This window comes from Falco naumanni, chromosome 3 (genome assembly GCF_017639655.2).
Source record: "Falco naumanni isolate bFalNau1 chromosome 3, bFalNau1.pat, whole genome shotgun sequence".
Taxonomy (NCBI): Eukaryota; Metazoa; Chordata; class Aves; order Falconiformes; family Falconidae; genus Falco; species Falco naumanni.
In genome coordinates, this window is record NC_054056.1 from 27094189 (window position 1) to 27122091 (window position 27903).

At 37.2% G+C, this 27903-nt stretch overlaps 1 protein-coding gene across 3 annotated transcripts; it reads left to right on the top strand.

The window, feature by feature from the left end:
• The first annotated feature begins 6 nt into the window (after nucleotides 1-6).
• On the top strand, nucleotides 7-27124 carry SLC35B3 (solute carrier family 35 member B3). Of its 3 annotated transcripts, none has more exons than XM_040585416.1 (10): nucleotides 7-135; nucleotides 4659-4937; nucleotides 6657-6784; nucleotides 8282-8436; nucleotides 9980-10087; nucleotides 14760-14857; nucleotides 17700-17792; nucleotides 18200-18311; nucleotides 22651-22720; nucleotides 23832-27124. In XM_040585416.1, the coding sequence occupies exons 2-10, from the start codon at nucleotides 4737-4739 to the stop codon at nucleotides 23980-23982; spliced, it is 1116 nt and encodes a 371-aa protein (XP_040441350.1). In that variant the 5' UTR covers nucleotides 7-135; nucleotides 4659-4736; the 3' UTR covers nucleotides 23983-27124. The 3 variants fall into 3 exon arrangements, with proteins under 3 accessions (XP_040441350.1, XP_040441348.1, XP_040441349.1); XM_040585414.1 differs by lacking the exon at nucleotides 7-135 and adding an exon at nucleotides 182-222; XM_040585415.1 differs by lacking the exons at nucleotides 7-135; nucleotides 6657-6784 and adding exons at nucleotides 189-222; nucleotides 6242-6363.
• Nucleotides 27125-27903: the final 779 nt, after the last annotated feature.

The following is a 27903-nucleotide window of genomic DNA, read 5'->3' on the forward strand; positions in this document are numbered from 1 at the left end:
GCGCGGACCCCTGGCACCCCCGCCGCCACTTCCGGCGGCGCGTGAGGCTGGAGGGAGCGAGTGGGACGGGCGCCGCGGCGGCCGGCGGAGGGGAAGGGTTGGCCGCGGCCGCCGTGCCCCTCCCCCGCCGAACAGGTACGGGGGCGGGGCTGCTCCTCCCCCACGCACCGGGGTCGCTTCCTGGGGAGCGTCACCTGGTAGTGGGGGGCCATGGCCACGACGGTGAGGATCGCGGGGGCCGGGGGCCGGGCCCGGAGCAGGAGGAGGCTGGCGCGGCCTGGCGGGGGGCTCGGCTGGCCCGAGGGGACGGGGGCCCTGGGGGCCCGTGGGTGGTGAGACGTGCCCTGCCCCGGGGGAGAGGCGAGGAATGGCGGCCTGCCGCGGTTCCGGGGTACGCTGCCCGGGGCAGGTGCTGGGGCAGAGCCACGTCTGGCCTGGCCTGGGGGTGCGGCGTGGGGCAGCGCCGGGCGGCTGGGCTGGCGGAGAGCTGGGCGCGGGCGGGTGGGCACGGAGGAGGCTTCAAGGGTCGTCCTGGTCCCTGTCCCCTTTCCCTCTTTTTTTTTGCCTCCGGGGCAGGAGCTAGGGACCACCAAGTAAAGGATCCGCTCGAGTTTCTCACCGGTGTATGTTTGTGTCCCTGTAACCGGGAGCATCCCTGTCAGGTGCCAGCAGCTGTCCTGCCACCAGCTTTGTGGAAGTGGTTCCAAAGGAAATGGCTCTCGGCCAGGGCCAGCGTGGAACTTGCCTTGCATGGCTTATGCGAGCAAATTTTCTGAGAGTACAGAGATGCTAGTTTCTGCCAAACTGATATTTTTAATGGATGTTCTTCAGGGTTAAATAAAAACACTAGCTCCTTTGTAATGATTTTGCCGTGTTTGGTACACGTCATTAACTTTTTGGAGGACAAAGAAATTTTGCTTTTCTAGTTACGTGTTCCTTTGCTTCTTTTTATTACTGTAAAATTACTTTATATACAATCACTGTATTATTTTACTTGTTAAGTTAAAGTCTTGCTCTGCATAGTTGTTTTTTTTTTCAAAGGGGAAGGAACAAAAAATCTCTGATTAAAGAATGTGGTGTATACATTTTTACACAGGAGTAAAAAAAAGGAGAGGAATATGCTATTTCACATCAGGACAGCTCTTAAGCCACTTGACTCTTCATAAATCAGATTTTTGCTGCGTGTTTATCCAGAAGGTTAATCAGTTGCTTGAGGTATTTTGGTGAAAGGAGGGTGAATAGCATTTTTGATACTTAGAAAAATAATTCTGAGAAGTCATGGTGGACTTCAGAAGAGTTCTGTCACTGTTGGTAATGAAATTACTTGGTGGATAGTGTTTCAAATGGATACATACATTTACAGTTTCTTCAGCTATTAAATAATGTTCCTTGAAGGATTTCTTGAACACAGTAACATTTTTTTTCCTTTAGAACACAATAGAGAAAAAACAATTACTATACATCATCTTCTTATGGATGGCCTTGGGTGTAACTAGAGCTATCAGTGTTGTTTCTTCTTACTTTAGTGGTAGACTCAGTAATCTGCAAGAAGTTAAATGTACAGATTGTAAAAACCAATGTTGTTCCTGAGGAAATATTTTGAATGTAAATGCCTGAAAGTCAGAAAAAAATGTGTTAATTGTGGTGTGGGTTAACACTTGCAGGCAGTTTAGCACTACGCATCTGTTTGCTCACTTCCCCCCCCCCCCCCCCCCCCCCCCCATGCTCATATGGATGGAGGAAGAGGAAAAGGAGTAAACCCAAGAAAACTTATGGGTTGAGATAAAAATCGTTTAAGCAGTGGGGGAAAAGTGGAAGAAGACAAACAGAAAACAAAACCGGTGGTATGAAGTCGCTTCTCCCACAGGTAGACTGATGCCCAGCCAGTTCTTGAGCAAAAGATGACTAACCTCCCTAAACCCCCTCCTCTTGCTTTTTATTGCTGCGCATGACGCTTTATAGCATGAAATATCGCAGGTTTGTTCTGGTCATCTGTCTGGTTGTGCCCCCTCTTACCATCTTGCACACAGCCTATTCTGTTCACTGGGGCAGGGGGAGAAACAAAAAAGGCCTTGATGCTGTGCAGGCTCTGCTCAGCAATAGCTAAAACGTTACTGTGTTACTGGCATTGTTTTGGTCACGGATCTAAAACACAGCGCCATACAAGCTGCTATGAAGAAAATTAACTTCATCCCAGCCAGGCTCAGTAGATAAATATACTTGCTACAGTTTCTTCTTCCTTCTACTTCTCCCAATCCTAACATGGCTGTCACACAAATAATATCAAAATTAGTGAACAAAGTGGAAAATGTATGTACAAAACCGTGCGTTACACAATTCACTCCATTTTGAAGTCCATGACAGTACATGGCTGTGTCTTGTGCTGGGCATATGTCATGTTACAGCTTAGGTGAAAAATAAGTCTCAGCTCTTGTTCCTGCTGAAAAGTGTGACATTAACAAATGCTCTGTGCCTGTCAAGAGGAAGCGTACACTGGTCAGGAAACATTTGAGCAGGTACCCATGAAATTACACATTCAGCTAAGATGTCAGCAATGGGTAGATTTCTAAATACAGTGTCTTTCCTGTATGGTGATTTACTCCTTGGACTTGTACTTGGGAGTCCTAACTTTGCATGCAGTTCATCTGGGGAGAGTAGTCCTGCCGTAGTGACCAAGTAAGGATCACTGAGTATCTCGACAGGCACCTTTACTCTGCTTTCCCTAGTGGTACAATGCTATAAACACAGGATTAAAGGGGACTGCTCAGTCATCACACCCAGTATTAAAAGCTCTACATAACTGCTTTCATAAACTTAATGTTAAAACTAGTTCAGTTATTCCTTCTTTCATTTTTAGGCTGCTCTAGAATACAGGTAGTCTGCGGATGAAAAGGTAGCGTCTAGTAAAGTTTGTTCGTGGTCACTTCATGCCCATTTGCTCTCATTCTGCTGTCCTTAAAATCAGAATTATTTTTCCTCCTTAGTGGTAATACCTGTGATACTTTTATTGTAAGCAAGTCTGTTTTCTTTTCAACGGGGTTTTGCCAGGCTAGGCAAGTTACAGTTTCATCTTATTTCAGTTCATAACATGGGCAATCTGTTCCTCCATCCTCATAGCCTTTTTTGCAGTTCTTTGAATCTTTCTTTGAGAGTGATCAGAACTCTGTATGGTACTGTATGTGAAGGCTCACTAGTGCTTCATTGCATGACACTGGCACTTCTCTGTTTTTACTGAAAAGAGTCTACTTAAACTTTCTCTTTTTCCTTTTTTTTTTATGGTTACCTCATTTTGGGATTAGCTAACAGTCCACAAGGGTAAACTCACTACCTCTCACTTTTGTTTTTTCAACTGAAGGGCTCTGAATTTAAACACAAATAATAATTATAGTCCGTAAACTCCTATAATAGTCCCCAAGCTATTATTTCAGGACTTCAATAGGAACCTTGTTTGAACCTGATAGTATGTTTTATCAAAAAAGGAAACGTAACCACATTGCAAGTTTTATATGAATCCTTCATTTTTCAGCTAAACTTGACATTTTTTTATTGTATAATAAATTACCAATGTCCATGCAGATTACATTTGCTACGTTTATTGCATGATCAAACTTTTGTGTACTGGCACTTCTTCCATTTAAAAACAGTGGGAAAAGCACTTTTTGTACATGTGTGATGAAAAGTATTTTTGAGCTGGGGAGAACAAACCAGGAAATAGTTGAGACAAACAATGTAATTACTGACTGCTTTCTGAACTAGATGCTGACCTACACTTAAAAATCGTGGGACAACTGACCAGTGTGTTTTATCTTGAGGGTGGGGGTGTGTGGGAAGACTGAAACATCATACTCTGCTGAGCTGGAGAAAAGAATTATTTGCCTCTCAATCTTTTAAGCTGCTAAATTCCTTCTCCAGGCTTCAGTGATCTAATTTTGTTTTCTGTTACATGTGGAATTGGCTGTATGTGGTTAATATTAAAGGGATTGCCATACCATAGACCTCATCAGATAACTAATCTAATTTCTGAGACTGGCTACTTAATCTTCTTGTTTCCATCTTCTGTTCTTTTCCTCAGAAGTGTTTGAGAAATAGTAAATAAATGTGAGAATGAGGGGATAACTTCTTCCAGTTTGGTGCTTGTAACCAATCATAGGCTTGAATTCATAGTTTTTAGGAAGGCTTCCCATGCAGGGGACTAGTCTGGTATATTTCACTGTGGAAATGAAGTAGAGTAGACAGAACCACAGTGCTTCAGTACCAGATCTTTCATTGTGATTTGATCATAGAGATCACTTCTCACCTAAGCAGTCATTCCTGTGAGTACTGGCATAAAAGGGCTAGTTTGAGCTGTTGTGAAGCTCAAGCTGGTTTCATATAGCCGGTGTATTGGGCTTGGTTGGTTGGTTTGTTTTGTGGAGGGTAGGAGGAGTACTACCTCCCGCATGAAGCAAAAGTGCTTTCATAAAGTGCTGTTGGCCTCTTACGTTAACTGATCTTAACTTTGAACATCAGAAAAGATAAATAAAATTTGTGAATAAAAACACTCCAACAAAACTTTTAAATCTTTATATTTTCCATATATATAAAGAAATGCCACATTTCTTTACTGTTACTGTTGGAAGGCTGTGTGTTATGTCTTATCTGACTAGCGTTTCTTTCAGCTTTCAGACAGAGGACCCACGGAAATAGAAGAGCAAAAAGAAGATAACACTAGCACCGAAGGCAGCGAGCTAGGAATCATGGATCTGAAATTCACTTCATCAAGAAAATACGTTTCCATCAGTGTACCTTCCAAATCTCAAACTATGTCTCCTCATATCAAATCAGTAGATGATGTTGTAGTTCTTGGCATGAATCTCAGCAAATTTAACAAACCTACTCAGTTTTTCATCTGTGTTTCTGGAGTTTTTATGTTTTATCTGATCTATGGATATTTACAGGTAAAGCCTATGAATTTGTGTCTTAGCCCAGTTTTCTTTTTCAATAGCGTAATATAGTATGTATTTTAATATGTATAGTCATTTAAAATAGATACTGATTGCAAAGGCAAGCTTTCAGAATTCAAGAACAGTAATTGCATAATGTAAAATTCCATTTATGTGCCTGCAAGGTTTGCTTCAGTTGGACCTTCATAACCTCATCTTTTACTTCTGTGTGTAAGACATACCTTTCAATATTATTCTGACTATGTATTTTTTAAATGTGATTTCATAGTCTATTGAAAACAACCAAATTGTAGAACCATACAGACTGACATGTGAGTCTTCATTGGTGTTGAAACCTTTAGATCTCCTTGAGTCCATGAGTGCCGTGCAGTCTATTGTGCTCTCTGCTCTCCCTTCAGGACAAAGCTGAAATGTGAATGATGTTGGTTGTTAAGCAGAAGCATAATTCTTATGCTGTTTTCATTAAGACTTTTCTCTTCCTGCTAACTTTTTCCCTTTTATCTTGAGCAGCTACATTTCTGTTCCTTTTCTAAATATTTTTTTTAAGTTCAGTGAGTTTTCTCAATAAAGCAGTGACTTTAAAAAGCTGATAATTAAAAGTCACCGTGTTTTCAATGCAGTTTTCAAAAACAGCTGAGAAGTTTTTTAAAATAAAGTTCCAAAGAGTTAGACAGTTACCAGTAATTGAAAGCCGAGTCTCAAAAAGGAAAGTATTAGGTAGCCTTTTGTTTCCATAACTGACGCATCTACATAATTCTTTATACAGTGCATGTATTTTTTCATAACAAATTGCTCTGATTTTAAATGTTCCTACAGACTGCAAATTTATAAGCTCATAAGTGCTATTTAATGTAGGCACTCAAAACATTAGGTATGCCTTCCTATGAGATGAAAACTACCAGTAAATATGTCTGTAAGAGAAACTTTGTATTTGATTTATTGTGAGCTATTTATACATTCTGGATAAAAACAGTCTACTGAAGTAAATGCACTGAAAAGCAGACAGGAGGACATATAATTTGAGATAAATAATGGATCAAATGTATTCCCCAGATCAATCAATCCATTAATTTCAGTGGATTTACACCAGCAGTAAATTTTCTCTTTGCATTTTGGAGAACCTAAATTGTCTTTTAAAATACTTTGCAAGTTATGTATGGCAGGTAAATTCTCATTAATAACCATCAGCTGCAAAGGCTAGATTTGCATGTGCGTGAAGGAAAAAAAAATTGTTAGTTTTGTTTTGATGTAATATTTTGGTGTATGTATGTGATCTTCGTGGGTTTTTGTTTTTATAGGAATTGATATTTTCAGTGGAAGGTTTTAAACCTTTTGGTTGGTACCTCACTTTAGTGCAGTTTGGATTTTATTCCATTTTTGGACTAATAGAATTGCAGTTGATTCAGGACAAAAGAAGAAGGTACGTGTTTTTCCAAGCATCAAATTAGAAGCATTTGATATTTGTGGTAAATTTAACTTCTGTTGTTTGAATGTGAATACTGTGAGGCATTAGTAGCAGTTCCGTAGTTAAAATGATGTGAATTTACTGGACAATGATGAAAATGTTTTGTAAGCACCTGCTTAGATTTCAGACCTGTAAGTAGTCTTGTTGACTCTACTGTCACTTTGTTCCACTTACAGAGCATATTCTGTCCTTGAGGTAGCTGATACAGACTGACTCATATATGTGTTGCTTGTGATTATCACTTTCAGAATAGGGCCAACTGCACTTCACATCACTTGAAGCCATCTGTCACTGAACACCTTTTCCTCAAACCCCACGGCACCTCCTCACCAAGAGGTTCCTCTAGCATGCTGTGCATCGTGGAGAGTGTCAAGAGGTCTGCTCTCTGTTTGCCATATGGCTGTGTAGATTTGCTTCAAAGGATGTGCTTAGTTTTTGCATTTTTCATTTAAGATAGCACTCGTAACACCCTGCCACAAAATTATTCTGGGTTTTCACTGCAGCTGACCCAGGAGATTCTTGCTGTCTTGAATTGTGTGGATATGGGATAGTTTGATCTGACACAGTGCAGCCTTTCTATGGCTTCCTGCCCAACTACAGCCTCTGAAAACTGTATATTGAGGCCCTCTGAAAGCTTGGATAGAGGCTGTCATGCTGTACATATATTTTAAAATTTCTTTAAAGTATTATAGCCTAGCTGAGCATAACTGGTTTTCCTTACCTGTAGTCAGCCTTAGCTGATTTTGCATATACTGATTTTAGGTAATAGAATTCTTCTATAGCCAAACAATATAATTTTAATTTATTTTTTTTTCTTTTAAACACTCACAATTTAGTATTTCAAGTTATCCGACTTTTTGAGATGCATCAGATGATATTGCTTAGTTACCTTTTGAGTGTTCCGTAACTGGTATTTAGGTTTTGAATACCAAGTAGTTACTAACGCTTACAGAGCATGACCCTGTAAGTAAGCTATGTTGGAAATGTAGATCTTAAACACATTTTACATTTTATTTTCTATAACTTAGGCATCTTCTTGTAGAAGATTTAAAAATCCTAATTTTTATGCTGAAATCTCTTTCTTAAATTGTAATTTTTTCTTGCATTCCTCGCAGAATGCCTACATCATATAATGAGTTATGGATAAGACAGCGTTACAGCAAGACATCTCCTTATGTTGCTTAATGTGACTCTGAGTATGCATGAAAAAATAGCTGAACATATGCACAATAACTGTAAAAAAATCACAGAGTGAGCACAGTGATTGCTAAAAATTACTGTTGTATCATCTGTTGTCAGGTGATAATTTCATCAAATTGCAAACAGTACATCTGTAAATGTTCAGCAAGCCTCTCCGTTCATGATATCTGAATCACTTCTTTCTTAGTTCTGTTGAGTTTTATAAAACGATGGTACTTTTTTTCAGCTTTCCTTATTCTAAAAATGTCAATGTTCATGTGAAAGCTTCACCAAAAAAATTGACACAGTGACCATGACAGGACTAACATTCAGAATATCTTGGTATACCAACATTCTGTATTTCCTTTGATAAGTTACCTGAAACCTTGTCTTGATTTTCCTGTAAATAATATAACTTCTTAGAAGGAGGTTAAAGAATTACTGTTTGAATGCTTCATGAGTCATTAAGTTTTTATTGTCTTGTATTTGAATGCTGTTTATTAGCAGTAATTAAAATAAATGAAATTTGAAATCAGTGATTTATGTGCGTTTTTAAATTTTTGTTACAGAATGAAATTCAGTGAGAAAGATAGTCAAGTTGTATTAAAAACATATTCCTTTATCTAAATTTTCCATGCTAAATCTCCTCTGTATGAGTCTGTAATACCAAGATTCATGTGCTTATATTTTGCAGAATTCCTGGCAAAACCTACATGATAATAGCATTTTTAACGGTGGGAACTATGGGTTTGTCCAATACCTCTTTAGGATATCTGAATTACCCTACTCAAGTCATCTTCAAGTGCTGTAAACTGATTCCAGTTATGATAGGCGGGGTTTTTATACAAGGTAAGTGTTAAACTTGCTATTAGATGACTTTTTTTTGCTCTTTCTTTGGGAGGCTGGCATGTATGGAATCCTGTACTTTGTTAAATTTCACTGAGGCTCTTGGAATGGAGAGGGGCAGGTAGCATTTTCCTGTGGAGGAAAAATGTGTATTTCTGAAGCATCTTCTCAGAAAATGTACAAATACAACTATACCAACAGAAAATGTGGGGAAAAAAGTTTCACAGGTCACTTGCAAAACTTAATTTTAGTGGATGCTTTCTTAATTTTTATGTAATATGATGTTGTTTTCTAAACCTAATCACGTCACAAATAAAATATTTCCAGTATTGAAATAGAAAACTTGAAATGGGAAAGAAAATATCCAGCCACGATTTGTGAAGAAATCCCCTACTCGTCTTGTTTGAAAAGCTTGATTCCTAAATTCCTAATTAAAATTTCTAAATTTTGCTAGAACATGTAATCAGAAGTACACCTGACTTTACATGTCTTTGGCTAGTCCAAAAGTCATAGTTCATATTCCAAGAACAGAAAAAGGGATCTGGAGTAGCACAGATAAAGTCTGTAGTTATGTGAATAAACGTATGTCAGTATTTCTGGATTTAGAAGACTCATGTATGTGATAAAAGTTTCTATGTGTTCAATACACAAGGATTGATTAAGTAAGTAAATCTCTGCATGAGCAAGCGTTACAGAACAGAATCTAGAATTGTATATTTCTCTCTGTGTAGTTAATTCTGGCCTAGTTGCAATAGGAAGCTGAACTTTCAGAGGAGGATACAAGTTTACATATGCACATGCACACACACTGTTTACCTTGTATCAGGAGTCATTCTATATAGTTTTAATGTAGAGCAACTAGTATTCCCTTAAAGCTTCATGAAACTTTATATTGTGTTGTATTCTCAGAAGCTGTGATTTTATTCTCTTTTTATTATTGCTTTAAAAAATTTCAGTTAACATTTTCACTTCAGTTAAGTTACCATGGAAGCTTATATTGAAAAGTGTAGCATCTGGGAAAGGAACATGTTATTTCAAACCATATATACTAACTCCTGCCTTTCCATTTCCCAATTTCCTTTCTTTTTGCACCCCCTCCTTTACATCCTGTTTCTCCCAAACTAAAAGATGATGTAGCGTTCTGAAAGTACGCAAATCATCTGTTAGTGTTCAGGAATTACTTCCCTCTGATCAGTAAAGGCAGCCAAAATGTCTTGCCTGAGGGAAAAATCGTAAAAAAACATCTAAGCTGTCCTGAAGTTGTTGAGACGGTGCTTTGTCAGGGACAATGTGCTTTATGTCAGTAGGAGTAAAACTAAAATTGACCACAAGAATCAGATACTGTCTGTTAAGGTCCTCCTCCATTTAGCAACTGCTGTTGTAGAAGAAACAAATTCCAGTCATGAAAGGCCAGGGCATTAAGTCTTCTGCTTAAGTAAAAGAATGACACTGGAACATTTTTTCCTTTTGCTTTTGCTAAACAGGATAAATGTGAAATTCTGAGAGTGTTAACAGCCCATTCATGTTGTTTTTATTGCTTTTGTAGGAAAACGTTATAATATTGCAGATGTGTCCGCTGCCCTGTGTATGAGTCTTGGGTTGATATGGTTTACCTTAGCTGACAGCACAGTTGCGCCAAACTTCAACTTGACAGGTAAAGATATATTACATTTTAGAGTTCAACAAAATACTTGGTTTTCCCAAGAACAGTTCCATAGAAGTTCAGAGAGTTCTTGGTGGAGTGCCTTCAGGTATCATATAGAAAATGCATGTTTCATTGCAGCTTTGCAGCAGCAGAACTCTGTCTGTGGCAGAAGAGGCCTTTATTTTAAGTGTTAGTTTGTAGGTTCTCAGAATTTCTGCATATTCCACGCTTTAGGTTGAAATCTCATGCTTGTTCTCAAGAAGTACTTTCTTCTCAGTAGATATGTTAAAATAAATACAATAAAATTCAGTTTGACCATTTTTAAACTTCCAAACATCAGTTGTCTTTTCTAGTTTGAGTCTTAAGCTTTAATTCTTTTTCCATTTCAGAACCATTTATTTTATATTAATTGGAGGTCTCACTCAGATTCACTGTAGTTCTTAGCTGGAGTGCCTACGTTCTGACTTTAACTGTGTGAAATCAGAAGCAAAGAAAATATTTTAACCTGCTTGGGTTTGAAAACTTCCTGGAATTATTAATTATTCTTCTCCCCTGTCATTTGAGAAAATTGGTTATCTATAAAATCCATATTACTTACTTGGCCAGTGTTTGGATTAATACTGAACCTTGAAAAACTTTCGAATATTCAACTTTTTGTGCATTCTTCTTATGAAATTCTGAGATGACTTGCAACGACCATTATGACAGACGTTCAGTGTGAAACCTTTGTTTCTTAATAGTGGAGGCACTGATTTGGATGTTTTGTTCCTAAAAATAATAATACGTTCTCAGTTTTAAGGAAAATACTTTTTGCCCTCACAATATAGTTAGTTCATCTAGTGTTAGTAATGATCAGTTTGTGATGTTGTCTAAACTGTATCTTTTTTGCCTTGCTCATAAATTAATTCTCATGCCTTTTAATGTAATTTTAGTGCTACTGATAGTGGAAGAAATTTTAAAAGCATGTGAATTCTATAACCTGCTGTGCATTTAAGGTGTTTGTGTGGTGTAATTGGGTGGCTACTTGAAAAAAAATATAGAGTACAGCATGGTGCTGGTAAGCATGTAATTATATTTTAGTGTTTCTGATATATAGATATATGTTACCATTACAGCTGTTTTTGACTGTGTCCTCTAAATGCATTCACATCTTAATATATTCCTTTTGTAAAATTTGAATTGTTTTAAATATGTGCTATGATTTAATTCTGAAAAGGTTTGGAAATTGTGATTCTTCAACTGAATGAGATAAGGTATTAAGTGCAGCAAATGTCCCAAAGTCCTGATGCCCTCAAAGATGTGCAAAGCACAAGATAAAAAACTTTAACCATCTTCAGAGAATAAACAGGGTTGTATTTAATTATTAATCTATTTTGAACACTTCAAACAAGTTTGTATATATTGAAACTTAGAGCACTAACATTTGGAGGAACTTAGTTCTGTGGAAATAGAATATAGAGTTAGAATTCGAAAGTCTGGACCTCCCCTTAGGAACATGATTCAAAATTCTCACCTTCTGAGAAGGTTCTTTCTGTACTTCTCTGTTCCCTCTCGAGCTGTTTTGTTTTATTCCTATGTCACTTAATTTAACCAGAAGAAACTTATGATAAGCAGAAAGGTTGAGGTTTTCCATTTCTTGGGTGAATTATGGAAATAGATGCTCCTTTCCTTCAAGAAATATACTGGGTTTTGGTATTGCAGAAATGGAGAGCTGCCAAAGTTTAAAACTAATTATAAGAATTATTAAAAACTTTGTTCACTCTGCAAAATGACACAGTCTTTTGAATAATTACACTTTTCTTGAGGTAAATCATGGAATAAGAACTGAAAGCGGAGACGCAGAATTTAATTTTGTATCTTCACAGAGGATCTTCAAAGAAATAACAAAGTATTTAAGGATATTAAAATTTTCAGAAACAAAACAGCAAAACAAATGTTAAATTTAAGGATGTTTTCTAAAGTTGCAATTTTATGTTACTGCCTACTTACTGCCCTGTAAATTCCTGACTTTGTGCCAGTGATTCATGCACATTTATGTAGAACTGTTTCCACGCAAACTAGTATGATTCTAGCATGATTTCATAGAACTTAGACTAATTCATTAAGAACAAAGGGGTTTTACATTTCACAGTACTAAGAGAGCAAAACCATGCTGTGAAGTTAAACAAAACATATAATCTCTTTGTTTTCTGAGGCAAATACTAAAAATGGTGCATGAGCAGACATAAAATAATATCTGGATGAACAATTTCACAAGTTCTTTTCTTATCTCTCCCGTCTCTCTTCCCCTGTCCCTGGCTATTGAAATCTGATCTCCCAGTATTGCTGGGCCAAAACAGGAATCTGCACAGACTTTGTTTACACATGAAAGTCAGCCAAGAAATTGAAACTCTCTTCTGACAGAACAGGTATATATTTGTAACTAAGGAAGAGGTATATTTTTCAAGATGGAGTTGATGCTAAGAGCTCAAAGCATCTCATAGCGTTATCAGATTGGAGAGGCAGTGGTAGATATCCTAAATAGCTGTGAATAATCCAAAAGAGAAACCAGAAGAGATGGGTGTGCAGAAGGAGACAGTATTGAAACATTGCTGCTGTGGGAACTTCTACTGTTCTGGCATTGCAGGTGTAAATGGAAATTAACTGTTTTCAGGGAAGACACAGTAAAAATACCAATTGCATGCAAATTCTTCCACCCTAGACTGTTTGTACACTTGAAGTTTAGTCTTCTGCAGACTGGGGTGTTTAGTCCTTAGCTTCACTGTTAAGTGATATTACTTGGTTAGCTGCCTCTACTGTGTCTTACAATCTTACGTGTAGCAGCCTTCAAAAACCTGGAGTAATGGGCAAGTAAACTCCAAACAACTCACTGGTCCTAACACATTGGTGTGATGGGGATTGCAAGTGTGAGAATGTGTTATTGAGGAACGCTGGTAGATCCAATATTTTAATGACTTCAAGTGTCACATTAATAGTGTAAAACACGATGTAATGTAGTGTTTCAATGAAGTCTGCTGGTGCAAGACCTCCAGGTTTAATTTTTTAGAACTAATTTAGAACCACTTCTTCCAATGATTTTTATTTCATGCTTGGCATACTACATAGCATTACCGGTCCTGTTTGTGGTTTTGCTGCTGCTGCTCGGCAGGTGCAGTGCTATCACAATGAGTGGAGTAATTCTTCTCTTCATGCTCCAAACTGTGTATGTATGTAATACTGACATTTGTCTTGTCCCTGCATTTCTCCTTTCCATGTGCACTTGCACTTCAGATTCCAGGTAACCTTTTCATCTCAATCCAGTCCTGAACTCATGTGTTTGCCCAGGGATATGCCTGGGCCATTAAGCACTGATGGAACAAGCATGATAGAGAAGACAGATGGAGACATATTCCGTCTGTGTCACTTTACAGAAGTGATCTGCAGTAAGGCTGTTGCTAAGCTGGAGGTGTTATAATACCTTTGGACCAGAACTGAATCTATGTAGTTAATATATCTATGTCTTTTATCATTTCCATTGACTCGTACCTTTTCCAGTGCCTGATAACTTTAAATAATGAAGGGTCTTTTTCTGTTGCTTCAATTGCATAAGTCTAGCCTGGAAAAGGAAATGGTTCCCAAACTAAAAACACTGGTTTGGAAGTTCTCATATATCCAAAAATTTGCCAAGGAGATGCCACCTTAAACTTTATTGGTCTTAAAAATCTTTCAATTCTGAAAATCCTGGGAGCTGGGATTTTTTTCCTCTGTCAGGAGCTTATACTCCATTTGGTCCATCAGCATGCCTGTTTTGAGACCTTTGATAGTAAGAACACAATACCAAGAAAACATAACACTGCTTGTTTCTAGTCTTCCTCTCCTCATTCTTCCCTGACACTTAAAATGTTTTTAAGGAGCTAAGACTAGATCAGACAGTAAACATGATTGTGATGACTGTTACCGTCTGTGATGTTTTATACTTAGGAAAAGCGGTATTTTCAACCTGTGTGCTTCATTAAATACAACAGTTGCTGCAGTCATGAAAGAATCGAAGTTTGGAGGTTGGGAAATGAATTGTGACTGGCATGGATAAAGAGTCACTAATTTTTGTTATTGAAAAGCTGGTTACATTATTGACTGTGCAGAGACTTTGTTGTGAGCAAATATGGTAACCTAAACCCATGAATTTGTACCTGAACAGTAGGTTTTTTAAAATTAGTATTTCGGTAATGAAAGATTTCCACTGTGAATCCTTTATGTTTGTTTTACCATTTCATCTAACATTTCTACTTGCCTTTGTTGGGAAAAAATAATCTAGAATTAACTACTCAAAAGAGTATGTTCTCTGGTTATTTACCTTCATTACAAATACCGAAATAAATGCAATTGCCAGTCTTTCATTCTTGTTACTACAAAAACTACAGCTGGCTTCTTTATACCAGTGTCCCGATGCTCCTATCAAGTTTAGAGATACACAGTGCTCAGGGGTTAACTGGTGGAGGGAGTGTGGGTGGACATCGCTTTATACTGGTATAATGCAATAATTTTGCTGACATTTAGAGTATGATACAGAGAGGGTTTTATTATTATTTTTCTATTCCTGAGATTTTTTTATTTTTTTCAGGGTAAGTACAGAGTGGTTTTCGACACTACTCTGCTGATAAATATTCTGAACAGGTTTTTGTTTGTTTGTTTCTTATATTAGGTGTGGTCCTAATATCCCTTGCCCTCTGCGCAGATGCAGTTATAGGAAATGTACAGGAAAAAGCTATGAAGTTGCACAATGGTTCTAATTCAGAAATGGTAAATACCAGATTTGCAATTTTAAAAGAACATGTTCCATCGTAGACAAGGCATACAATGACAAGACATGAAACTTCAGTCTGCTTTTCTCTTGCATATGTAAAGAAGAGCTCTTGCTGTGCTGCTCTTGGGGTTTTCTGTTTGTTTGGGGACTTCTGCTGTTTCTTTGGTTGGTTGGTTTTTAACCTTTCAAGGGTGCTGTTTTCTGTGTGCAACTTCACATGTATATCGCAGCTATAGAAACACTCATTTCTAGCAATAGTTTGTCTAGTCTGCAGGCCTGAAATCAATGGAGTGTTTTCTGTATGATTATGCACTTAATGTCTGAAAAATATATACTGTTCTGGTATAAATGAGAATGTGTTAGATGGAACACACTGGTTTTCTTATTTGCTAGACTTACAATTCAAGTGTGCTAGTATTTTAGAAGCAGCCTTTTTTGAAGGTTTTGAAGTCTTTCACAACGGATGAATGTGTGCTCTTGACTCGATGACATAATTTTGAAAAAGTCTTGGCTTTGTATTTTTTATATGTTATTTGGAATGCGGATTATCTGTTTCTATGGCCTGATAATTTTTTTCTTTTCAGACAAAACTTAAGTTTGAATTTGGCATCGTTTTCTCTAAATTCAAGTAAATACAAGAAAATATTTTATTATAATAGTCATTATTTGAATATGCCACATGTTAAAAAATATTGAAATTTATCATATTATGCATATTTTTTACATTTAACTACAAAATCTGCTTTCTCATGAGAATAGCTTCATAAATGGATAAAAAATTCATTAGAATGAGGCTTCATTTAAGACTGTAAGTAACGTAGGTTGTCTCAAGAAGTTTGAGCTGCCAGTTTCTGGGAAGTAGAAAAATATGCCTGTAAAGTGTTGTTGTATGTTTTTATTTTTGTACTCCTTCTTAATATTCACTGTTGAGTGCTGCTGGAGGCAGAGATTTTGGCTACATGGACCTCATCTGACCCAGTGCAGCCTTCTATAGCTATAATCTCTGAAATCCAAAACAAAATACAATTTCTTAACTGTTTTCTTGCCCACTTTGTATCTTGGTAACATTCATCTGGCAGCTGTTAACTGCCTTACCTACAAAGCTCCTGTTATCTCCAGAACTTTGCTTTTTATTCTGCGCTAGTCTGACAAATGTTGGTCTTCATATTGCATACTCATACTACTTGTAGAGAATCAGTGTGTGATTAAGGATATTAAGATTTTGTTTGTTTGAGGCCTAGAGATTACACTCCAGGATTTTATCTGGAGAATTTAGTGCGGAAGTACAAGCAGAATTTCAGAAATCATTCTTCTGAGACTGAAGACTGTGGGTAAAAACTTAAGAGGTCCTCTGAAGCAGAGATGATGTTTAATGAACAATGACCTGGAAGTGAATAGTAAAGGAACCTGTCATCCACAGGATCTCTGTTTCATTGCCGAATTTGGAACTTGCCCTGGATTAAGCAGTTACGAAAAGAGAAAAGATGTCTTGCAGCTGAAATAGTAACCTGCTCTGGAAGGTTATACCTAATTTTGCCTTGTGTGTGATTCTAAGGAGGTGACTTACATCACACTGCCTAACCGCGAAGTAGCAATGTGATGCTTAGTCCTGGTTGTGGAAAGTGAGGTCTTTGGGTAGTTTGGGAGAAAAGCAGGATGGCAAATGAAGAACTAGAGACTAACTTGTGTGTGTATAAACACTGCAAAATAAGAACTCTGAAGATCAGGTCATTGTTCTTTAAGAGTTTGAAAGCAGTTCTGCTCTTGAAACGTGTAGTCATCCTCCTTTATTTTTATTTTTATTTTATTTATTTTAATTTATATTTTTATAATATTTCATTAGTTTAAAAAACACTTTAGATAAGTGTTCTGTTGTCTCATGGCATTGTTAATTGTTATTACATAATTTTTTTGCAAATAATTGAGATTGTATAACAAGAAAACGATGAAATTTGTCACAAGAAGTAGGCCTGTAATTGACACTGTGTTTTGAAAGTAGATCAGCGTGTTTTAGCTAGTAATGTGTAGATACAGTAGCTCTGTTCACTGTCTCCCTTTTTCACAAGAAAAGGCCACTAAATGTCCCCCAAACACCCGAATGCCTCCCACTGCATGGGAGGGTGTACAGATGGGCAGTTCCAGCTCCGGTTGCTGCCCTTACATGGGAAAGGGTAGGGTGAAGACTCTTTTGTTGATGTATGAAGCTATGAATTAAATAAGGGTACAGACAAAATTAAGAGTTTACCTGATTGCTGAGCATAGTCTGAGTACTGAACTAGGCTAGAGCTGGTCATATTTGAAAATTTTGTATCCTATAACCATAATGCAGGGGCGCCATGTGCATCAACAGAAGTGACACATGTGACAGATGAAACTCATGTGACAATTCTGGCAGATTATGGTGATTATGTGCTACCCTTTGCACATTTAATGCAATATGGATCTTTACTATGCTGGATAAGTAGCAGAAAATGAAATATGTTGAACGTATTATTCAAACTATTAAATTACATAGTTGTGTGTAGTTTTATTTAGGCTGTGAAATCCTGAATTTGAAGGATTTACCACAGTCAGCATTGACCTCAGGATATTATTAACTGACTAGCTTAGAAAACTTGTTTTTATGTAGTTGTGGGGAGGAAGAATGTCTTAAGATGACTTACTCACTTTTCACTGTACATCAGCTGTTACAGAAGTACTAGTAAAAATACCTTCAATTACTGCAGATTCAGCTCTGAGAGGTTGAACGTTATTAATAGGACCAAGTATTTGAAAGCATTTAATTTTGTCCTTTTGTATAGTATCACCTGGTAATTATTTTCTCTTAAACTATTCTAGGTTTTGTATTCCTATTCAATAGGGTTTGTGTATATTTTATTTGGATTAACATGCACTAGTGGATTAAGCCCTGCAGTAACATTTTGCTCAAAGGTAGGTATAAAGATTTCCTTTTTTCTATGAAGAACCTCATTGGAAAACTTTGCTCTGTATGGTTTAGAAAATCTCACTACTTCTCTAAAGTTATGTTTTCATCATGTAAACTGGTTAACTTGTATAATTCATACATTAAGCAAGTTGTTACAGTCTTTGATGTATAAGATACGGTAATGTTTTAAAAAACAACAAAATCACAGGACCAGTCTTATGAGCTTATAATTGCATTATTATTTTTCCATTATTTAACTAAAATTAAATAAAGATCTTTGCATGAATGCATTGTTGAACAGCTTATTATTGCTCAAGCAGTTGATTAAAGTCTGTAGTTTATGTCATTTTGCAATACCTCAGGGTTTGTTTTACATTTTCCTAACAGGCTTTTTTTGTTGTTGTCGTTGCAGCATCCAGTTCAGACTTACGGTTATGCATTCCTTTTCTCCCTGACTGGGTATTTTGGCATATCCTTTGTTCTAGCTTTGATTAAAATCTTTGGTGCCCTTCTGGCTGTGACAGGTATGAACAAATGATATCTTTACTGCTTTTGGTTTAAAAACACAAAGTAGTCATATTCTATTATTTAAGATAGAGCTTTTGAGAATTGTTCTTACTCTGGCTTTTTTTCTGTTCTTTGTGCTGACTCATTATGGTTTGTGTAGCATGAATCTTCACTACTACTATGTGTCTGAGAGCTTCCTGGTTCTTTCTGTTCCACTGTTTCAACCTTGAAGAGCCTGTTAAGTAATCTTGTGTATATAGCCTGTGCTATATTTTAGTGCAGAAAGAACACCGTTCAAAACAGAGGAGTGCAATGGAAATGTATAGCAAGGTGTAATGAAAAGACAGCTATTATTTGAAGCATGGAAGAAAAAGTAAGGGTATTCCAGTAAGGCATAGTAGGCAGTGTCATAGTCTCTAAGCACAGAATTTCCAGAGATTTCCTACAATTGGTATTGCTAGAAAAACTATAAAGAACTCCCCCAAAGCTCCTGAATGTCCATACACTTTCAGTGGAATGCTGCTCTAGCCGTGTTAAGTGTACACTCCAGACTCAGTTCAGAAAGAACTCAAGTGAAACAAATTCTGACACTGTGATAGTCTCATCAGTTCTTTTTACTAAACTGAAGGGAGTAAAGGGTGTGTATTAGTTTTGGAAGTCATGGTTTGAACTAAACAAGCTTCTGGTGAGCTGTGTAACAGCTGCTGTATTATCTCTAAATTGCAACTTGTGTATTCACAGGACAGACACAAGCCTATTGTTAAGAACAGAAGTAGACTGTCCAGGCTTTCAGATCTTCTTCCAGGCTTCTAATGTAATTGTCCCACAAAAAATGGAAGCATTTGTATTTTCTGTTAAATGCTTAGAGTACAGCATATGACAATCAGAAGAAACAAATGTAAAGAACACTGATCAGTAATAGGTTGAAAAGATTTGGGCCGCTCATTGGTGTGTCTGCTAGCCACATGTGACTGTGGAACAATGTAAGTCCCTAAAGTATGTCAGAAGTTACTGGAATCCTCTCCAGGCTAAGAAAGAGTCTGTTTCTGTGGTAGTTCACGCACAAATGAAAGTTTTGGTGATAAGGTGTTCTCCCCTAATAATACAATAATTACCTAGCAATAAATGCAAGTCAGACCTATCTGCACTGACATGTTCCAGGTGTGTGTCCAGATGGATGAGGAAAAAGGAGGATGTGAAGCAAGAAGCAGTCACAACCATTATAGATGTTTAACCTCTATAGATATTTAGACTTGACTCTTATCACATATACAACTGGACATACCCTTTATGTTGAGTACTCAGCGGTCTGGGAAAATCACGTGGAGAGACTGAAATCCTAATAGCTGAGGTTGGCTCTCCATGAATGAGGAAGCCACTGAGCACAGTGAGTCTCAACACTGCACTGAGTAGTGGTGCTTGGTCTTTAGTAGTGCATTGGCCGATGTGTGCCTTAGAAACAAAGAAAAATACTAAAACAAAATATATTCTGTGTGGAAGGAGAACCGTATGGCTTCAGAGAAGGAAGTGTGTTCAGAGCCTATAGATACTTTACCTGCCTGAGATCCTTAACAGAAGAAGCGGTATAGAATCTGATTAAATCAAAGGAATCAATAGTAAGACAGATGCAACAGAAATTGCAACTCAGAAATTATTTGTACTAGTTTATTTTGGCTTGCCTCTGTATTTGTTCGACCGTGGCCTATTTTAGCATGCGGCGTTACCCGAGTGTGGCAAAGCTGGCTACAGCCAATTGACAGAACTGTGTTACAGCTGAATGCTTTTCACCTGTATTATTATGAGTTTGTAAAACAGTCAAGTAACTCAACTGTATACATATCACAATATCCTCAACTGCAGGAATAAGAGGAAATGACCCTGCCATTCATTTTAACAGCAGTTAATTTAATGTTTAACATTTTTTATGTATCTAACAACACTAAAGGAGAAGTCTGACACTTGGTCATTTTTCATCATCTTCCTGTACACCTGTTTTCAGGCTCTCCCTAAAATTATTATTGTTCACTATATGCAGCTGCTATAGAACGTAAAATTGTTTGTAGAAAATTGCTGCTTCTAAACTTAAAATGTAACTTGAGTGTATTTTCAAGAATCAGTCGTTGCCTGTTTAGCTGCTTCTGTAATTTCTATAGTCTTTACAGTAGCCTATCGAGAACAGTTACAGCAGGCTCATTCCTTCCTGAGGTTACCTTTTTTAAACTATAAATATTAGTCACAAGGACCAGAGGGGGAAGGTGTAGCTAGATGCAACTTTCCTCTCTTCCCTCTACCCTTAAAAGCTGCTCACTTCATCCCCAGCAGTGGAGAGGAGGATATAGACGGTTGTTTTCCGACCTGAGGATTGGATTGCTTGCTCTGCTTTCCTATTAATTATTTCCTCTATAGTGCTTCTGTTTCATGTTTGTTTTTAACAAAATTCAGTATGCCCCTTGACTGGAAATTGGCCCAGACGAGAGGGTTGGTTCGTGCATTAAAATAGCTCTTTAGAAAGAAAAAAGAAGTCTTGCTGTGCTAAAAAATGTTTAAAAATGCTGTGGAATGGCAAACCCTTCCCAGATTTTCTTATGCCTGACCTTGACAGTCCTAACACTTGAGCCCTTTCTGTCTTGCCTGTAGCAATGTGAAAATGTTTATTGTGCTTTGGAAGAACGCTACATTCATTACTGTCCCTCCCACCCCCCATCCACCCTCCCCCTTCTTGGGGGGGACCAGGGTGAAAGAGTTTAATGAAAATTGTATTTCTATTAGCAGAATGAGAAATTGTCAGACTTAATTGGGGAAAAAGAAGAAAAGGCACTTAATTTAGAAGGAAATGGTTACATAAATATTTTAATTAATAACTGATTTGAAAGAACAGAAATAATTGTAATTAGAAAAACTGAAGTAATTTAACCATTTTTTAAATTATTCATCTGTAAACTGTTTTCTAATTAAAACTCAATTTTCTTTTTCATTCTCATTTAATTTTTCATGTAATAGAAAATCATTTTATTTGATACACATAAATTTCTTAAAATGTAAAGAAAATTGTTACCAAAAAGTTGAGGATGGGGCAGGTAAAGCAATGGTGGAGGCTGTTTCTTCCGCTGAAAAACATGCTTTTAAGTAAAAATTTGTTTGGGGGGGAGGGTTGGGGAGAATGAAACTTGCTTTAGGAGCCGTAACAGCATGAAAATACATCAGTAGTCCTTGGTTCCTGTTGTCAGTATGTTACAGGAAAACTAATGTGGATGTGGTTATACAAGTAAGGCTTTCCAGTATTGTATAGTAAAAAATACTTTGTGGTAAGCAAAATAATTTTTGTTGCTATAAAAACGTAGGGTTATTTAGGTACAGACAATTGTACAATTAAGTGAGAAGCCTGCACTATTGTGTAGAATAACACCTTCTCAGACCTTTAACCTCCATAGCTAAACTTGTGTGCCTGGCTACATTGTTATTTTTATTTTTATTTTTTAATTTTCTATAACTTTTACTCATTTATTGATTTTTGGTTTAGTGATAAACTTTATAGATTTCCCAATACACAATTTGCTAGCAACCCCGTGTTCTTGTTCATAGCAGATAGCATTGAAATTGCTCAAATAACTGTTGGAGCTACAGTTAATTTGAGAGTAACCCAAACAGATTGTTTACTTCCATTTTGGTAACAGGATTGTGTTCTCACCTCTTCTTACTACCTTGATTCCTCCTAGTGATATCACATACAGAAGAAGGTCTCTTAATGGTTTTGATGGAAAATTCCTAATGCAGTCGTTGAAGTCAGATGTTCTTGGTCTCTTCGGTTTCTGACCAAAATTGTATTTCTTTGCACTGTTAGGTAAATTTTCAGTAACTTCAAAAGAATGACAAAGGTGATGGTCCCATTCCACTTTAAAGCCCAAAACACCGCTGAACTGTGTGTAACAACATGAGGTGGAAATGGCAAGAGATTTGGTGTATCCAAACAGTGATACCACTTTTTTCTGCTTTAACAGATTAGTTTATGCCATCAGCTACATGCAGCAATTGTTTGTTGCTCTCAGATATTGTGAACTGATTAGCATGGAGTTATTAAATAGCAAGTCTTGTTCTGGAAGTTTCTCTGCTGCAGATATTTTGACTGGAGCTGATAGTACTGACACAGTGTACTTGTTTCAAACAATGTATGTTTCTAGCACAATTTTGCACTGGACTGATAGTGCATCTGCAGGCTGTGTTTGCACCAAGGATGGTCATTGGTTTAGCCAGATAATTAATCATGGAATGAGGTTATCTACTAATATTGAAGCCTGTATTACAATCTTTTGCTGTAACTGAATTCTTAAAGAAGTAAATACTTGTTTTCCTCTGCAGTAACAACAGGAAGAAAAGCAATGACCATTGTGCTTTCTTTTTTGTTCTTTGCAAAGCCATTCACATTACAGTAAGTATTTATAGTTTTAAAATTTTTTTATATCTTTTCTAAAAAAAAGGTCATATTCCTGATCATGGAAATATAGTAACAATAATTAATCATATTCAGGCTTTAATGCTTTTCATTTCATATCTTCTACAAATGCTCGCAATCTGTTGTAAATATTGCAGGCTTGTTGATGCTAATCATGCCAGAGAAAATAGTTTCCATTTTTCTAAAGGTCTGGAAGACAGGCTGTTCTGTGTGTTGGTGGGTTTTGGGGTGTTTTTAATGAAAATCTTACATAATATCTAGTGTGTCTGATAATAAATTGTTTGGGTACTTTCTCTGTGGAAGATTTGGCTAACGGAAGGCATTTTCTCCACAACGGTATTGTTTCCCCTTTTATGAGCTCAGGTTTAAGTTTTTAGCTAGCCCTTTTAAATAACTGCAAGCTTCTATTATCCTGATACATTCAACTGCAAGATTTTTTAGTTTGATTTTCTTCCCTTTTATTAATTTCAGGGAAGAGCTTACACTGATAAATGCAGCTGAGTAGCTACATAGATCCTAATTGCTGCTAGTTTGAAACAAAATAACGTTCAGTTAAATTGCTATGTATACATTTATCTGAGATTTAAGAATAAAACTTACAGGCAAATGCCCAAATGGATTTTATTCCAGCTAAAAATCTTGAGGCTTAAGTTAATGAAGAGCTGAAACGAAAAGGAGCTTACATTGGGAAGTGTGGATGTAAGGCACTGAGTGAGAACACATTTTGGAGCAGTAATTGAGAGTATAGCTCTCATAACCTTAGGAAGGAAAAACAGTAAAACCCCTCAGGACTGCTTTATTCATGTGAGAAAGAGCAGCTACTGTTCTGTTATTATTCAACTATAAATGCACCTTAATAAGCTCTCCAGCCAGGATGAGAAAAGGAATGGTGGAAGGTTAGTAAAGATAAAGATTCATGCAAATTCTTTCTGAGTCGCTAATTTATGTTGGGGAATTTTTTCTTAAAACTCTTCTTTCCTTAATGTAGGGGCTTTATTTTTTTTAATCCACAAATACCGGTATGTAATCACTACAGATAAAATGCTAATGATATTTTTTTTCCCCCCCTCCTCTCCTTCCTCTTTAGGTACGTGTGGTCAGGCTTACTGGTTGTCCTTGGTATATTTCTTAATGTTTACAGTAAGAATATGGATAAAATCAAACTGCCTTCACTGCATGGTCTTTGGAAAAAAAGTGTGGAAGAAAGAAAAACAAGGACGTTGTCACAAACTGTATAGACAGTGGTTTATGCCTTGTCTGGACCATGACTTACTATTTTATTGGAACAGTCTTCAACTGAATCACTTTCCAAAGGAAACGTTATTAAAACCAAAGGAGTTGAAGGCATATTGTCTGCTTGCAGTTTGCTACAAATGCAAGTTTTTTTGAGCCCTCTCTTCAGAGCACTTGAAGTCGTCGTGAAGGGTGTTGCAGGCCACTGTCAGATGGCCCTACCAGGCAATGAAGGACAGCAGCTCCTGGCAAACTGCTGAGAAGCTGCACTCCAAGTGGGACACAGTAGAAGACTAATTTCGGCATTTTAATAATATGGCCCATATGGCTGATCTGAGAATAGTGGTTCTTTGTTAATTGTTTAGGTGGGGTAATTTAAATGTAATACTGTATTAACATTTAATGGAACCTAATCAGCAACTGGTTGACCAAATTGTGCTTTTAAAGGTGGAGGGTTTAGAATATGGTATGTTGTCACTCTTTTTAAATAAAAGTGTTGGGTTTTTTTTTTAATTTATTGATTAGATCATCACAGAACTTGGTATTTATTGTGATAATTTTTTTTGGTTTTTTTTATGGAAATCTCACAGTGTTACTCTTTTTGACTTGTGCTTGCAAGTAACAAAAAAGTGATTGAGTTTTTGCAGTCAACACCCATTTTACAAAGGAGGAATGGGCTTTGAGGCCTGAACAGGGTGAGAACACAAAATGAAAAAGTCATGACTGAAACAGTGGTGTAATACACGCTGTTATTTGCTTATTCTGTGGTGAAACACAGAATTTTTAGTGGCCTGTGGTCCTCCGTATCATAGTGGTGTAAAGAGACATGGAAGTCCTCTAAATTCATATCATAAAATCAAAGCTCTTCAATCTTTTCAATATTGGAGTAAAGAATGACAGCATCTGCTGATGTATTTGGTATATGTATTGTGTCAGTCTTTGTGTGGTCCTGTGATGAACTGAAGAGGATTAGAGTACAGATTACAATTTTCTTTATTTAATGACAGGAGGAGATATGTACTAGCAGTCTGTCTTTTTCATCATGAATTTAGGAAGACTAAGTCCATTTATCTCTTTTACTTTCATACTAAGTCCGTTTATCTCTTTTACTTTCATATTGAAGTTACTTTTGAATCACTTGCCATCTCTTTCGTTTTATGTAATTAACAATAGCACTTTAAGAACACTAAAAAAAATACTAATCACCTTACAGTTCATTCTCATGTGCTCATGATTTTTTTGTTGTTGTGGCCCTTAGGTGCATCTTGGTGTGTGTTCTTTCACCTTGGACAAAAGTAAATTGGGTCATAAAATTACATAGTCGGGAAGAACATACAAAGAATGGAAGTACCTCACAGGATTGCCTTCTGCCAAAAATAGTACTTCATTAAAGTATTCAAAACGTGCAAAATGTTTTTTCAGACACTTAGGAAGAATTGCTGCTCCAGGGAGCTTGCAGTCAAAGCCTAGACACAAAATGTGCCTTAGATTTTACTTACTGAGTTGGTAGCTAGCTTGTGCCATATTATGTTAGGAAATAGAACATGGAATAACGTAGCCATCTTAGCACAATGGGACAAGTGGCGTGGAGAACAGTGCCACGTAACGGTGCTGTTGCCAGCACTCAGTACTCTGGTGTGCCAGCAAAGCTTTTCAACCCATATACACCCAATGCTGTCAAGTTAGGAGAAATTACTGCGTGTAACAGTTTTGCTTTTTAAATTCCCAGCTGCTGCATGATTGATTGTGCCCTGGATAAGGTAGAGAGGTGCGAGTTTGATGGACGGATACATCCTGATAGAGAAGGATGGCCTGCCCTGTCTATCGGTTTTCATGTTGCAGCCAGAGCTTTATGATAAGATATGAAAAAGGGTTACAATTGCAAATTTGATGCAAGAGGGCATTTGACCAAGTCAGGGGGATTGACACATTTCTTTCCCCATAATACTTATCAACTCTTATATTCCCATGAATTCTTTTCACTAGATGAAGTTGCTCTTTCCAGTGCGGTTACGTTACCTATAAAGCTTAAGAGAGGGACGTTTTTTTAACCATTGAAAAGAAAGTTAATTATATTACATTTACTGCTCTGTTCACTGTCTTGGTGGAACTTGGTAATTAGCATTTGAGCATAATTTTGAACAATTTTTCAGTCTCAGTTTTGCCATCTGTAAACGCTATTGCTAAACTTTACTGAATTTCAGGAAACCAAATTATGTGAAAGCTCCATACATGCAGAAAGTCTTAGTAAATACAATTTGTTTGGCATCGTATATAAATAGATGAGGTCACTCCCAAAGCTTTTGAGTAGAAATCAAATGTAGTATGTAGATTGCCAAACTGTTTATTTAATGTAGTTTTGTCTCTGTGTTTTCGCTTTGGAGAGTGTTGTGTTCATGGTAATTTACCTTTTAATTTATTCTCTATTGTATACAAGACTGAGTTAATGAAGCACGTTAGGGGAAGTTTTGATTTATTTTTTATTCATTTTCTTACCTATAGAAATTAATGTTTCGTTTTGCAGGTGTACTTTTAAAACTTATTTTTATACACAAATGAATATTGTAGATTTAGTGTTAATAGCTTAAGTTTAAGAGTCAGGTTTTTATTTTCATAGGTGTGAGTCTAGTACTTGCTGATCAAGAATATGTGTGTTAAAGAAAATGCACACACGAGAGTAGTTCATAGTTTTCCACCTGTTGTGGCAGTTTCATACTTTCATGGAGACATTTAAGAAAACCTTCATTTCATTGAATTGCTGTTTGTGGGTTTCTTTGGCTTTTTAATAAGCTTTATAGTGCATGCAAGTAAGTGAACCTCACAAACCTCCAAGTGTTCTTATTACAGAATTTTGGTTTAGGATCCTCTGTACTGTATATCTATGTTGATTTTCTGTTATCTGTGAAATATGAATAAGGGCTTGTCCACAAAGTAACTGTAGATTCTTTATTTTTTGTCTAAGAGCACTTACATTGGGGTGTTGGTTAACCCTCCCTCATGTTGCTGTGTAGGCTGATCATAGTCACTTTGGCATTTCATACTCCTTGGCTCCAGGACTCTGCAGTAGGCATTATGAAGCTACAGGGAAAAAAACCATTCATTCTGTCACCATAAAATCTATTATCTAAATATAATGTGAATTAGTTACTTATTGTGGTACACGGCTTTCTCCTCGCGGCAGAAACACTGTGATACAAGAATTGGTTATTGTGGGATTGATGTCCACACTGAAACATGAGGCTGCCCAAGGTCTCCACTGATGCTGGCGACCTCCCCCAGTGCCGTGCTCTGTGCCTGCCTCCTTGGGGGGACCCAGGGAGCTCTGCGTGACTACTTCAGTATGTGCCTGCTATTGCTTTCCCATTACATTTTTGCATTTATTTGGCACACTTGAATACCGGAGTAATTGACTGTGCAGTGGATTTCTTCAGTATTTCGGCATGTCAGTATTGTCGAACTGCTAATTACTCAGATACCTGTGTGTGAATACAAGTGTGGAAGAATTAATGCAATGAGCCGCCACCCCGGACCCTTCCCCCACACCTACAGTGGCTCCTGATACTGCATTAAACTGTTTTTCTTAATCTTGTTTTACCACTCGTGTGCTTCCCAAACATTTTAAGCTAAAACAGGCACACGTCTTTCCTGCTTGTCTTCCTTACTTCCTTCCTTACCTGTCTTACTTCTGGGTGCTGACTTCCTCTGTAACGTGTTCTGTTGGTGTGCTGTGGGTCGGTTCAGGTTTCTCTTCCTGCATTTAAGGGCTCACATTATACTATTACAGATTGGTCACATTCCATATTTCCTGCTTCATATCAGTTATGACTGAGTGGATGGATGATTCTTTTATATCCTTTTTTTTCCTCCACAAAAAAAAAAAAAAATCTTTCCTTTTACGCTTTCCATTATTTTTGGAAGGGTCTTGA